At 54.4% G+C, this 14,365-nt stretch overlaps 6 protein-coding genes across 6 annotated transcripts; 4 read left to right on the top strand and 2 right to left on the bottom strand.

Moving 5' to 3' along the window:
- Positions 1-847: 847 nt before the first annotated feature.
- On the top strand, positions 848-2,162 carry CGGC5_v000052 (Peptidase M20 domain-containing protein; the record flags this gene model as incomplete). Its single annotated transcript, XM_032023232.1, has 2 exons — positions 848-1,922; positions 1,978-2,162. The coding sequence occupies 2 exons, from the start codon at positions 848-850 to the stop codon at positions 2,160-2,162; spliced, it is 1,260 nt and encodes a 419-aa protein (XP_031879900.1).
- Positions 2,163-2,215: 53 nt separating this feature from the next.
- Positions 2,216-3,385, bottom strand: MRI1 (Methylthioribose-1-phosphate isomerase; the record flags this gene model as incomplete). Its single annotated transcript, XM_032023234.1, has 1 exon — positions 2,216-3,385. One exon carries the CDS (start codon positions 3,383-3,385, stop codon positions 2,216-2,218), a length of 1,170 nt encoding a protein of 389 aa, XP_031879967.1.
- A 561-nt stretch (positions 3,386-3,946) lies between these two features.
- Positions 3,947-8,661, top strand: trapcc10-1 (Trafficking protein particle complex subunit 10; the record flags this gene model as incomplete). The annotated part of the gene is made up of 3 exons (XM_032023235.1): positions 3,947-3,980; positions 4,080-6,910; positions 6,958-8,661. 3 exons carry the CDS (start codon positions 3,947-3,949, stop codon positions 8,659-8,661), a joined length of 4,569 nt encoding a protein of 1,522 aa, XP_031879968.1.
- A 730-nt stretch (positions 8,662-9,391) lies between these two features.
- CGGC5_v000055 (uncharacterized protein) lies at positions 9,392-9,679 on the top strand (the record flags this gene model as incomplete). The annotated part of the gene is made up of 1 exon (XM_032023236.2): positions 9,392-9,679. The coding sequence occupies one exon, from the start codon at positions 9,392-9,394 to the stop codon at positions 9,677-9,679; it is 288 nt and encodes a 95-aa protein (XP_031879965.2).
- Positions 9,680-10,345: 666 nt separating this feature from the next.
- Positions 10,346-11,476, top strand: adh-1-0 (Alcohol dehydrogenase 1; the record flags this gene model as incomplete). The annotated part of the gene is made up of 1 exon (XM_032023237.1): positions 10,346-11,476. The coding sequence occupies one exon, from the start codon at positions 10,346-10,348 to the stop codon at positions 11,474-11,476; it is 1,131 nt and encodes a 376-aa protein (XP_031879966.1).
- Positions 11,477-11,889: 413 nt separating this feature from the next.
- CGGC5_v000057 (uncharacterized protein) lies at positions 11,890-12,598 on the bottom strand (the record flags this gene model as incomplete). The annotated part of the gene is made up of 3 exons (XM_032023238.1): positions 11,890-12,015; positions 12,070-12,315; positions 12,401-12,598. The coding sequence occupies 3 exons, from the start codon at positions 12,596-12,598 to the stop codon at positions 11,890-11,892; spliced, it is 570 nt and encodes a 189-aa protein (XP_031879971.1).
- Positions 12,599-14,365: the final 1,767 nt, after the last annotated feature.

A 14,365-nucleotide genomic window follows, 5' to 3' on the forward strand; every position in this document is an offset into this window, starting at 1 on the left:
GACACTGAATGCCTTACCTGGAGTGCCATGAGTGCCTAGGTAGACTGGATGCATTCCTGCAGCAGCTGACTGTGCATCTGGGGGCTGACCTCGAGCGTGCAGCAACACACGGGCAACTTCAGATGCAGAGATGAACAGCATGCTCTGGTTAGTGTCACATATAATGAACTATCCGTGCATCCTTCCAGATGCATCTCGGGTTGCGAAAGTCAACGGCGATGCATGTTTTGTCAGAAGCCGAGCAATTGTTGAAACAACCGGGAGTCAGATTGACAAGACGGGAGTCCACTTCATCCATCCAGGTGCTTGGCCCCCCACCGAGGCCTCGGGCATTTTCCTTCCATCACAGACGCCCTCCACTGCAAGCAATATGCTCCTTGGGCTCCGTCGAGGTAGCATCTCGGACGTGGTGGACAAAGCAGACGAAGCTCGGGTCGCTGCATGAACATGCGGCAGTATGGGGGTGGCTGGTGCTCGCATGCCACGTCGAGCCACACTAGGCACCTACCTTAGGTAAGGTGGAGGAGATAGCTCCAGAGCCCGTGCATGTGGCTGGACCCAATGGCGGCAGAGCTGACTGGAATGACCTCATTGCTTCCCGCGGGGAATTGTTTCCGTCCACTAAGCTCCTGCTGCGACCCTCTCCTTCCGACACCGCTCCGTTTGCAGCTGTCCGGTCTCCAGTCTTTCGCTCTTGGACGTGGTGTTGTGCTCTTATCATTACCAGAGCCAGTGGAAAAAGAGCTCCCACGCCCGCCATTGAAGGCGCACTATTTTCTTTTACACCAATTGAGTCTCACCAACCTCAATCTTGACAACGCCACCGCCGCCGCCGTCTGCAGAAGCGATGTACATCCCAAACCTCCTGGCCGTTGCCGCCCTTCTCCGGCTGGCTGCCACCTCCCGCATCCAGCAACCACTCGGCTCCGGTTCTGCTCCGCCCACGCCTCACGGCCCGGCAGCCGCCACGGAGGCCACGTCCGACGCAGCACCTTCTTGGCGCAACGACCTCATTTCTCTGCACCGTTCCCTCATCGAGATCCCCTCAATCTCGGGCAACGAGAGCGAGGCCGGCAAGTTCCTCGTCGACTACCTCACCGGCCGGGGCTACATCTCTCATCTTCAGTTTCTGCCCCCGCGCAACAAGGACAACAACGAGACCCCGCGCTTCAACGTTCTCGCCTGGAAATCGAACGAGCGCCAGCCTAAGCCCCGTATCGTTGTGACGTCTCACTACGATGTCGTGCCGCCTCATATCCCTTACAGCATTTCTGATGAGAAGATCACCTCCGAGACTCGCATCAGCGGCCGCGGAAGCGTCGATGCAAAGGCCAGTGTCGCTGCTCAGATCATTGCCCTCGAAGACCTCTTGAGCGAGGACAAGGTCAAGGAGGAGGATGTGATGCTCCTGTTCGTCGTTGGCGAGGAGGACACTGGTGATGGCATGCGCTTCTTCTCCGACTCTCTCCAGGAGACTGAACCCCGCCTGGAGTTTGAATCCGTCATCTTTGGAGAGCCAACCGAATCCAAGCTGGCGTGCGGCCACAAGGGCGGCGTCTTCTGCGATATCACGGCCAAGGGCATTGCCGGCCACTCGGGATACCCTTGGTTGGGCAAGTCCGCTAACGAGATCATGGTTAAGGCCCTCGCCAAGATCATCTCTACCGACCTCGGAAGCAGCGAGAAATGGGGAAACACCACTGTCAACGTCGGCCAGATCATTGGTGGTGTTGCCCAGAATGTCATCCCTGAGGCCTCACTCGCTCGCATCGCCGTGCGCGTTGCCATTGGCCCAGAGGCGGACGGCGGAAACATTGTCAAGGGCAGGATCCAGAAGATTCTTGACGAGACTGACGCAGAGGACTTGGAGTTGACTTGCACGCACGGATACGGTGTCGTTGAGGCCAACTGCGATGTTGAAGGTCTGTTGCAGCAACCTTTTACCTTCGGCCCACTGTCAGCTAACACGACTTCTAGGCTTCGAGACGATAGTCGCCAACTATGGCACTGACATTCCCAACTTGAAGGGCTCGCACACGCGCTACTTGTACGGGCCTGGCACCATTCTTGTTGCTCACGGGCGCAATGAGAATCTCACTGTCGCCGAACTCGAAGGTGCCGTTACGGGATTCCAGAAGCTGATCCTTCACGCCCTCAAGTAGCCCACTTGGATTCATTGACCGCAATAATCTCTGTAATCACCAGGACTCCATATCTATAGATCTACTGGTCCCACAATCTTCTCCCACTCCTTCTGCATAACCCTGCGGAGGTCAATCTTGTCCTGGTCCGACTCCGCAACGCCCCTTTCCGTGACAATTGCATCGATGAGACTGGCAGGAGTCACGTCAAAGGCCGGATTCCAAACGCCGACGCGTTGGTCGGCCGTAGCCACGCGGGCGGTCCGTGAAGTATCAACGGTACCGTCAGCGTTGACGATGGCGCCGGTTATTTGCGTCAACTCATCTCCCTTGCGCTCTTCAATCTTGATGTCTTTGCCGGTCGCCGTCGCCAAGTCGATACTCGTGGTCGGGGCCGCAACAATAAACTTGACTCCGTGATACCTGGCAACAACAGCGAGCTGGTAGGTGCCGATCTTGTTGGCGGTATCACCATTGCGGGCTACGCGGTCTGCGCCGACGATGATGGCGGCGATGTTCTTCTCCTTCTTCTTCAACTCAAACAAAGCTGTGGCCATGGAATCGGTGATCAAAGTGCTGGGAATGCCCTCGTAGACCAGCTCAAAAGCCGTCAGTCTGCTGCCTTGGTTGTAAGGCCTGGTCTCGGTGCAGAAGGCGTGCTGGAGAAGGTTGTCGGAGAAGAGGGTCCTGATGATGCCGAGAGCGGTGCCGTGACCAGATGTAGCCAGGGACCCGGTGTTGCAGTGTGTGAGGACCGAGATCTGCTTCTCTGCTGAGGCGCCGGCCTTCTTCTGCAGCCATTCAGACCCATGCTTGCCAATGGCGAGGTTGGTCTGGAGGTCCTTCTCCAAGATCTTCTCGGCCTCTTCGATGTAGGCAGTGATGATGGCCTTGGGGTCGTCTTGCGGGGCGCTGCGAATGCAGGCCTTCAGCTGGAGGATGGCATTGGTCAGGTCAACCGCAGTTGGCCTGCTCTCCTTGAGGTAGTCCAGGCGAGAGTCGATGTAAGAGACAGTGTCCTGGGCGGATGAGGCGGTGCAGCTTCCATTGTGAAGCTCAACGGCATGGGCGAGAGCTGCGACAATAGCAATGGCCGGGGCGCCACGGACCCGCATGGACTTGATGCAGTCGAATGCCTCCTCGCTGGTCGAGACGTCGTCATAGTGAAACTCATGAGGCAGTCTCAGCTGGTCGAGGACCTCGAGACGGCCGCGGGTGTACTTGACGGCTTGCAATCCAGACATGTTGGTGCGTGTACTGGGTAAAGATGCTTCTGAAAAGCGAACAGCAAACCAAAACGACAGCAAGCGGGCGCAAATTGACTCTATGTACTCCAAAATGGGACGTAAGGTTGGGTTGGGCTGGAGGGGTTCAAGCAACCAGCCCAGCTCACCTCACAAAATTCTGCCGTGCCCCTCCATTAGCACACGTTGGCGGCGTCATTTTCAGCCAATCGACCACGCAGGTGGCAGCTCACCGCCCTCGGCGGATCATCGGAGCATTGAGCTGAAGAACACTGCTCTGGGAAGCTTGCACTGGAACCCCCTGAGCCCCGCGACAGGGATCCGCCGAAACGGTTGCTGCCGGCCGACGCACCACTCACACCTGGCACACACCGCTGCGCAGCTGCACCGTCCACGCCGTCCGTTGCGACGGAAGCTCCACCGTAGCTTCACTGACCTCGCCGTCCAACACGGATCACAATTCGTACACGCAGACAACACCGCGCCAACCTCGCCCGCCATTGAGCCCTGCCGTCGCAACGGAACATGTAATTGTCGCCTCAGCTGGAGGAGCCGTTCAAGATGGAACGGCCTTTTTCAACCTCCAAAGTCACTGGTATGTCCTCCCAATCCCTGTGCAACGTGTCCGTCACACAAACCGAGAGAGACAGAGAGGGCTCCAAGCTAACGACTTGCGCGCGAATGCGCTTCACAGTCGAGTACTTCGATCCCCACGATGTCTACAAGCTCATAGCGCCGGGACTGGTCCCGCGTCTCCCCCTTCGAAATCTGCACTGGCAATCCCACGCAGGCCCGTTGCGATCCATCGACACCCTCCACGTCGAGCTTATATCCCCTGATGCACCCGCCGCCCCAGCTTCGCCCACCGTATCGCCCGCTCTTACGAGGTCAGTCAGCGCGAGCACCGCCAAAGACGACGGCTTTCAGACCCAGCAAATCGGCGGGAAGAGCACTGCGGCGGACAATGCCGACACGCCCACGGCCACGGCCCGCTACTCGGGCGCCCAGCGACGGCACCAAATACCAGGTCTGAGGCGCACACCATACCTCAAAGTGCTGCTGGTCCGATGCGACGACAGCGACACGTACAAGTCCAAGACGCGATCCGAGATACGAGAGTGGATCAAGGAACACACGCCTCCCTCACAGTCCACGCGGAAAGCGAACACGCAAGAGAACCATGATGCCTTCGAATGGCTGGTTGTACATGTCGTCATCCCCAACACGGCCGCCGCGAACCAACCACGAGTTAGCGGCAAGGGACCTGATGCTGCCGAAAAGTCGAGGACGTCCAGATGGGGATCGGGTTCCTCAACCCTCCTGGAAAAACTCCGATCCGACTTCAACAGCTCCAGCAAAAGCGCGCCGGACCGCATTGCACAGATTCGCATAGGTATCAATGATGTGCCGTACGATATCCTGCCTCGCGTCGTTCCCGCCACACCGACTGGCTATTCTGAATCCCGCCAGGACGCCGAGAATGCTTGGGAAGACCTCATTGGCAAGTTCAAGGAGCTGATACTCTCCTCATTCGATATGCGAGTGACACAGTATGAAGATGATATCAAGGAGAAGGACTCGCAAAGAGCTCTTCCGGGGTGGAACTTCTGTACTTTTTTCATCTTGAAGGAGGGCCTGGCCCGAGGCTTCGAAAGTGTTGGCTTGGTCGAGGACGCGCTTGTTGGCTACGATGAACTCAGTGTCGGACTGGACACCGTTATCCAGGAGCAAGCGACTTCAGGTGATGCTGAGAGGCATGGGGGATCTCTCTTGGACCACACCGAGGATTTGGTCAAGCGCGCGGAAGCTGCTGTTCAGGCTCTCGGTGCCGCTGAAGGGTCTGAGGAGGACGATGAGCCAGTTGACTTGCAAGCTTCAGATGCCCCCAAGAACGACAAGTTCGACGAGATCCCTATCAGCTCTACAAAGAAGCCCTATCGGGAGATGATAGTGGCCAACAACGTATCAGTGTTCGACTTCCGCTGTTATATATTTGCCAGACAAATTTCGTTGCTCCTTCGCCTGGGCAATGCCTGGTCTACCCGCGAAGAGCTCTTGGCTAAGCTCAGGGAGCAACAGGAATCCGTTCTACACGGCGTGGCCCCTCAGGCGCCACCGCCCAAGCAGACCGAAGATGTCGAGAACCTATCAATGCTGGCTGAAATCTGCCGCAGGACGCTGGAATTCGTCCCTGCCGTGTCCCAGGTCATGAGGACTGATATCTTGTCTGCGCTGAAAGCCAAGCATTCAGGCGACTCGCCCCTTCTGAGCCCAGTCTTATCTGAGGCAATCGACAACCTCGTTGCTTCCTTCGCTTTCTCTGTTGCTCAGCAGATTCTTGCCCAGACTTCCACCAAGGCGCTCCCCATCCCCCCATCAACACTTGGCAACGCAGACACTCACGAGCAGAAGGCGTCGATCCCTGAGCTTAAGACCATGATGCACCCTGCGCGAAACTCGTCCCTTTCAGTACGGACGACGAATACTAGGCCGCCACCCAGCCCTGGCATATTCCCCGGTGCAAGTCGGGCTAGCGCAGAAGACACCACGCCGACCGCTCCAAACGCCCAATATCTGAAGGCAGGCTTAGAAGAGCTCGCTGCCAGGCGCGCCGAACTCTATGCCCTGTCTCGCAATGTCCTTCAAGGCACCGGCAAGAAGCGGGGCTGGGAAAGCGGTTGGACTTCGGCGCCCGTGGTTGGCGAATCAGAGGCCAACGAGTTTCAGGAAGTGAGCCTCGAGAATGATGATAAGGAAGAGGATGCAGATGACTCGGCACCTTCTTGCGTGGGACTCGCCGGAATCGAGAACGGGCTACTGCACGCTGCTCTCGACAGCCGTGAAGACTTTTACCGGCTCTACGAAACACTCACGGACAAAGCCCTCAGACACTACACCGTTGCGAACCATACGCATGCAGTCAAGACCAGTATGGCTGATCTTGCTGTACTGAAATATCATCTGGGCGAGTATGGCCCCGCTGCCTCGTTCTTCTACATGACAACGCCTTTCTTTGGAGAGAACAGCTGGAGTCTACTGGAGCTGTCCATGCTTGTCATGTACTCTCACTGTCTACGTGAACTACAACGCAAGGATGAATTCGTACGGGTGGGACTGAAGCTATTGACGAAGGCGGCAGCCGCCGAGAATGAAAGATTACTCCAGAAGAAGTCGCTCTCTGTGGGTCCTTCTGCGACAGTTACATACCCCGACAAGAGTGCCATCAGTGGCTTCTTGAACGAGATCTTGAGCGTTGCGGCAACGCTGTCCAACGAGGTCCGGGTTCCTCTCAACCAATTATTTACCCAAGTGGAGGTCCTAGGAACCCCGGAATATCACGATGGAAAGGACCGATTCTCTCTTACCATCACATTGAGGAGTCTTTTAGTTGATGAGCTGAAGGTGGAAAAGGGTACTCTTCGTCTCACCCGTACCATTCCTGGTGGAACGAAGGAAGTCCGTCTGCAAACCTCGGAGACAAGCACATTGAAGCCGGGCGTTAACAAGCTGCACTTCGTCAGCACAGTAAGTAACATTAACAGATGTCTGAGGACTCGGCTAACTAGGCACAGACGAACGTATCGGGGCCTTATAGAATCCACCAGGCGGACATTGTCTGTGACAACGTCCACCTTCACTGGGAGCGTGACGTCACCCAAACACCGAGCAAAACAGCCCATGTCTTCCGCGTGCCCGACGTGCAGCTGTACCGTCCAGCAGGAGGCTTGAGATGCCGTCTTACGGCCGCCAAGGACATCCAGCTCGACAAGAACAACTCGGTCGACCTGGAGGTATCAACCGGATGGAACTCCATCACGTCCTGTGAGCTGTCGGTGAAACCCGCCACCGGTGGCCTCCGTATCAACTCGACCGAAGCCAGTTTTGTCGGCCCTTCCTTTGAATATGAGAAACCACCTGAAGCCGGTTTGTTCCGCTTTGGGGCCGTTTCTGAGTCGACAACCATCAAGATGCGCTTTCCCTACACTATTGAACAGGACGTCCCCAACATTTCGGTCAGAGTTGAGGTGAATTACACAACGGAGGACACGACGTATCACTACTCGAGCGTCTTCTCAATTCCCATCTCGCTGGCTTTGGGTGTAAATGTCCAGGATGTCTTCAAGGACAAGGAGCTCTTCTCCCGCTTCAGCGTCTCGACGGCATCTGCCAGCCCGCTGAAGCTGTTCACAACAAAGCTCCTGGATTCCGAAGTCTTCAAGGCCCACGCTGCCCCGGGTTCAAGTAGGACCGTTACAGTCTTCCCCAAACAGCCGGCCAGCTTGCTGTACAAGATCACCAGGAAGTCCGCTAACGTAATCACTGCCAAGACGCCGCGAACCATGTATCTCAGACTCGAATACAGCGTGCTGTTGGACGAGATTATCGACCATGTCGAAGAAGTCTTTGCCGAGGCTACCAAGGAATTGCCGTTATCGACGTTCTCGGGGTTCCTGATTGGACGTATTCTTAAGGAGGTCCAATCTGGTCTTTCTGCTTATGAGCTGGAACGTGCCGCCCTGCTTGGCGAGGTACCTACGAGCTTCATCTCGCCCTTGTTGGCGGAGGGAGCCATTTCTGGACTGGGCGCTGTTCCAGGTACCAGTGAAGATGCGACAATCATGCTGAAGGCCTTCCTGAAGGAATGGCAGACAGCCCACCCGCGACTTACAATCAAAGAAATGGAATCTGCGAGACGCTCCATTCTCATCCCCGTCGATGTTCCGTCAATCCCTGTCTTCCACTCCGTCGACATCCAGCTCCCGCCACCCTCAGAGCAAACTTTCGACTCCACCGTGGCCGTCAATGAGCTTCTCGCTGCCAACCTCCGGCTGCGGTGGACACGCATTTGGGACACAGCTGTCAGTGACGGCAAGAGCATCAACAAGGACTACGAATTCAGCTACGAGGTCAACGGTCTTCCCGAGACATGGCTCGTCGGTGGCCGCAAACGAGGTCACTTCAAAAGCCTGGGCGTCGACAAGTCCGACACGAAGTTCGGCGAATCGGAGCTCCATGTCCCCGTACTGTTGGTGCCACTGAGAGAGGGCCGGCTGCCGTTTCCGAACGTCGAGATCCGCGAGGTGAAGGAGGAGAAGGACGAGTCATCCCAGGCGCATGGCCACCACGAGATTGACTACCAAAACATCGGAGAGACGGTGCGGGTGGTGGCCGACTTGCAAAAGGTCACCCTCAGCCTGGACGCTAGCGGCCCCAGCGGGGGCCCGCTTGTGCTTGAGAGCGAGCATCGCGAGGTGAGCGACCGAATTTTGCTGTAGATACCATAGACGACGCCGCCGTGATACATGTCGCGACCCGGTATAATGTAACCACAAATCATGACGAACACTTATTCCAGAACTTTCAATTGAGGCCCCCCCCAAGTGAGCTCGTGCTCAGCCTCGCGCTGCCCGTGGCCTGATTCCAGCCTGACGACTCACTGCCAAGAGAGCAACGGCAACGGGATTGCCGCCTCCATTCCGGGGCAACCTGCGATATACAAGGGTCGTCCGCCCGACCAACTCACGTGTCGCTTGCTTCGACCCCAGCCGGCCCAATGAGAAGAGCTGCACCGAGCCAAGCGAACCAACAGTCACCGCACGCGGTGAGGCTTAAGCGGCGCAGAGCTGGGGGCCGCCTGCCCAGCACGCGCCCAAGAGCTGCTTCGCCCTTTCTGAATTGCCTGTAGCCGGCGGCCGCGTTGGATAGTTGGTGAGCGATATGTATCAAACCCGTGGCACAGCCATCATGTGATGAAGATATAAACGCACAAAGATGCCCCCGCTTGAAAGTGGCTCCTGTTGGTTTAGCACCTTCCCCATCAAGCCATCGTCTGATACTCTATAAAGCATGAACTTCTCCGAGTCTCACGTTCCTCGACAATCGTCAGGTCTACTGTCGCTCATCGTCTTCAACCAAGCCAGTAACCACAATTCACACAAAAAGACTACACGAAACCCAGCGGACACACAACACAACCCCTTCAACCACCTCAAGAGCCACTTCAAAATGTCTCACCACAGCAACGACAGCCAAGTAACCCTCGTCAACAAGGACGCAAATCAAGAGCCGCCCAACCAATCGAAGGCGCCGAAAAAGAAGTCGCTATACCAGCGCTTGACCGGCTCCCGGTCCGGCGAGATCTCGGAGGAGGATATGCTGAAGTACACGGGGAAGAGCAAGGAGGAGTTGAAGGAGTGGGCCAAGGATCGGCCTGATGTTGGAAAGAACCAGGAGGCGGGGAGGGTGGACCGCGGGAACAACAATTTCGGGGTGATTGGGTTGGGAGTTCATTGAGATACCTGGGGATGTGGGCCGTAATTGTGTGTTGGAACATTTATGAATACCAGGGTAGAGCAGAATGACGACAAGCTTCCGTTTATGTAATGCCAAGCCAAATTGGGGCATCTTTCAGTGTATTTGGATGTCTCTACCAACAAAGTGATGATCGCCTGTGGAAGGTGACTCGACGTTTCAACGGGGATCTCAAGATGCCGACTTGTTTTTTTGTACCCGACTCGATTCTGACGCGAATGAGATTACAAGACAGGGTTTTGAGATGGGAATGAGAGTATCACTTGCGAGCTGAGGAGGAGACGAGGGCATGATTGGTTTGAGTTGTGTTGTGGGGAGTTGTTGGAACCGGGGCAGTGGGCGCGACTCGACGTATCATGAGAACTTCCCGTACGCCTTTATGATGTAAGCGGGAACCCGAGCGATATCTGAGAGCCGACGCTTCATTATTTTGCCTAAACAACAGCATTCTCATCAGCATCGGTCTCGGCATGGAAAACCTCGGGCCGTTTGATGTTTTACTGAGACAACATGAATTCTTTCTTATAAAAGACTTATCTTCAGACTTGGGCATGTTCCAGCAAAAGTCCAAGTTCTCCCATTCTTCACATCACCTTCCGCACTATCTACGCTCTTTTCTTTCATCAAGTTTGCTTTGCGAAATTTATCATGGGCTCAAACGCGCCTAAGAACCTGGCCCTGAGGCTCCCGGCCTTTGGCACACCGTTGGAAAAGATCGAGCTTCCCATTCCCGAAGCGACCACCGGCAACGTCGTCACTCGCGTTCTGGCTGCGCCAGTCGTTCCCTACACGCATCTCGCCCACGACGGAAAGCTCCCGCAATTGAACCTTGAACCCCCCTTGATCCCCAACTCCGCCGGAATCGGGCGCGTGCACGCAGTCGGCCCTGATGCAGTGCGCCTCAAGCCCGGCGATCTCGTATACGTCAAAGCCCAGGTCCAGGCCCGAGATGACCCGAACACCAAGATCGTCATCGGGCACATCGGGGGCAGTGGGCCCCGGGCGAAGAAGTTGATGCAGGGCGCGTGGAAGGACGGGGCTTTCCAGCAGTACCAGAAGGTGCCGCTGGAGAACTGCTATGTCCTCAACGAGAATCGGCTGTGCAGAGAGTTGGGGTACGATGCAGCTGTGCTCCAGTCTCTCACGATGTACGCCATCTCGGCTGGCGCCATCATCGAAGCGGCGGACCTCAAGCCCGCAGAAACCATTGTGATCGGCCCGTCTGGAGGCACTTTTGGTGGACTCGCCGTTGAGATTGCTCTTGCGCTTGGTGCAAATGTTATTGCTCTCGGCAGGAATAATGAGAAGCTTGCGGCGATGCAGAAGACGATCAACCATCCGAGGCTGCAGTACGTTGTCATGAGCGGCGATGATGAGGTTGATCGGAAGGCAATCATTGAAAAGACGCCAGACGCGGCCGGAGCAGAGGTCTACAATGACTGGACCCCAGGTGAGTTACCTGGTCCGCTGTACCTCTCCGCTGCATCCAGTGTACTCAAGTGTGAGGGCCGTATCGTTCTGAGCGGTGGCACCATGGGTGGTCTTGGGGGTATCAACTACGCAGAAGCTGTCTATAAGGACCTGCAGATTCTTGCGAAGTGGGTGTGCCATCGCAAGACGCTGGAGCAGCTCATCAACATGATCACCCAGGGGCAGCTCAAGATTGGCGCTGAGAGTGGCACGATCACGAAGAGCTTCAACTTGGACCAGGTTGAGGAGGCAAAGGAATATGCGAAGAGACACGGTGGCTGGAGGCAATACGCAGTCATGAGCCCTTAGAAGAAAGAAAGAGTGCTATTTTCTCATCAAAGACATCCCGCGACGAAACCATTGAACGATCTTCGTCATTGAACTCACACTCTGTGGAAGCTCACTCTAAAGTTTCTTGCACTTCTGAAGAGAACATCAAGGTGCATACATAGAATACAGCGCGAGATATAAATGCAAAAAGCACCGCTCGTAAGCGTATAAAAGATAAAGCGCAATCACGACTTAAGTTGGTATAGTTATCAATGCATTTGAGGTGGAATCAAAAGATTAAGGAAGAAAACCAAAACATAAAATGCCCATCAGCCAGGGTTGTTTAAAGCCCCCAGTGATGTTTTGAACAAGAAGATAGCATAACAATACGCCCAAACCGGGCTTGAGATTACCATAGCCATTAAGGATTCAAGATGACTATCCAAATGCCCTCAGTCCAGGTTGACTCCCTGGTAGCTAGTGATCGCGCCCCCAATAGTCGCGCTCAAGCTATCGGCCTCAGATTGAATCTCTGAGGCCTGACCTTCCAGGGTGTCAATGAGAGTAAAAGCCAGGGTCTGGAGAAACCATTAGTTATAACTGATTATACCTCGAGGCCCCTCGAGACTCACGTCGACAATAGCTTCAATCTGGCGCAGAACCGCTGCGATAGGTTGTCCGATGAAAGGGACAGTACTGAATAATCCAGCTTTGCCAATGAGAATTTCGAGGAGCGCCTGATGAACACGGACAAAACCGCGGAAGGCTTCGATAATTGCATCGGAGTTGGCGCCAGGCGGAATGGCGGCCATACCCTGCATCTGCGAAAGGGCAGTAGTCGCGGTACTGACGATATCGGTAAAACCCCTGATAATTTCCTGTTGCGAGCGACGCGCGTCAGCTAGTCACTTTGCTGCATTCGCCTTGATGATGGTCAGAAGTTCTGCTGGACTGTCGACGTACCGGGAAAGGACCCTGACCGGCTACAATCAGCGGTCCATTGACGATGGTGATTGACTCGGCAGGTGCCTGAAGGGCCTGGGACTTCTGGGTAAGCATGTTGATATTGCTGACGACTTGGGACGGAGTAGTTTGGCCGAAGACGGTGTTGCTGCAGATGGCCAAGGCAGCAATGGCAAACTTGAGGGTGGAGAAATGCATTCTTAAAGAGTAAGAGGGTTGAAGGTGACGCGCAAGGAGTGAGGTGGTTGGCTAATGGTGGAGGCTTTGCATGAGCTGTTAGTTTGTAAGTGATGGAATAGTTCGATAGTGAAGGCAGCAGAAGGGCTTCTTTATAGTTGAAATATCTTACAGAACACGGGCTCATCGTATGCCAGCAATCATCTTGAATATTTCGTCAGGCTTGTGTAAATTGCTATCTAACCTCAAATACCCAAAGATCTTCACAATAATACTTCAAAGATATCTAGGGATATACCGAGAAGGTTTCAAGACGAAAACAGCCCTCCTAATCATTGCAACCAAGCAAGCTTTACCGAGAGCCTCGTATTTTCAGTCAATAAATCTCTCAGTGGACAAGGTGATAGATGATTTTCTTAGTTCCTCTGGAGAATACCTGAAGTTCGGAGCTAAGGCGCTTAAGTTGCTCCCGAACCCCAAAAGAGACAAGATTGGCAATTTTCAAGACTTAGAGGAAGAGGTCTCACTTATTTGTTTCTCCCCTCCGGCTAATCTGTCATTGATGTCAAGGCTGTCGAGCCTTACTGCCTTGTTTGAGACTGAGAAAGTACCAAGACAAGACTCAAGAAAAATGGTTGCTTACTGGATCTTAGACATTGGAGATCTGAGACATCGCCGAGCGTCAACTGCCAGATTCTTGAGGCTTAATGCGGCAACGGCGAAACGGTCCTCCCTGTGAATCACAGCAGTGCCGGAATAGCGAGACAAACATGGTGCTAAGATGCATCTTGATACCAAACGGGGCTGGTGGAAGTTGTCTTCGAGCTAGGTCGTGAATGAAGTGCATTCCAAGGCAGAGGTTCGGAGCTCAAGTTTGCCGAAGCCAGCAACCTAGACAACGTTTCCCGTCCTGGCAGAAGATCGCTTCATCAAGCTTCCGCAGCAAGTGGACAGCAATTTGTGCTATTGCTGCATAACTGTCACGCGAGAATTGAGCTTGCATTGTCTCAAAAATCGGCCAATTTACATGGCGTGCCTGGATATGATTTTGCGAGAGGTCTTCAATGAGTGACCGCAAAATAAGATTCGCAATGCATACCCACAGCAAACATTGGTATTTCGTTTTGTTACGAAGGTTGCTGCGTTGAGCCAAACGGAACCAACCGTGGAAAGTGTTCTTGAAACAGCACTCTCAATCTGCGTGCTAAACTCCTAAGTATCAATCCTCTTCTGGAAAGAGAACGGCGCATCAGTCAGGTGGCTTGCTAACATGCCTAATCAAGTCTTGAGTTATGCGCTAGGTGATCTGCCGTAATGACGTGCAGGGTAGCTTGGAATGGATGTACATGTTTCGGGACGCACAGGGGCCGCTGCAAGGCGGTTGGGTGAGTTGTCCCCAGCTCCGGGTCATTAGTCTGAGACATCTTGGGATGTCATTAGGATGCTTCAATGCTCAGAATTTTGACTAATCGGAAAGCGACTGGCAATGATCTTCGTCTTCTCCATCGTAGTCGTGAAAATGTCGCATAGCAACATGCTTCCACTCTGCCGACTTGAATTGCTTGACATTTGAGATTCTCTGACGACATGCCTCGGTATTAGCCTAGTTAACTCAAAGCAGTGGGCGAGAGCCAGAATCAAAGTGTAATTTTAATTCTTTAGTTTTGGATGGAGTATTTCCCTCCGTTTAAAACGGTTTTTGGGTGTTATGGAAGTGCTCGTTGGAGAGTGCTTCCACACCCAGAAAGTCTCATAGAGCCCACCAAGATTCGTCTAGTCGAAGTTTGG

Source organism: Colletotrichum fructicola (genome assembly GCF_000319635.2).
Source record: "Colletotrichum fructicola Nara gc5 chromosome Unknown KSG_Nara_v1_contig01, whole genome shotgun sequence".
Classification (NCBI taxonomy): Eukaryota; Fungi; Ascomycota; class Sordariomycetes; order Glomerellales; family Glomerellaceae; genus Colletotrichum; species Colletotrichum fructicola.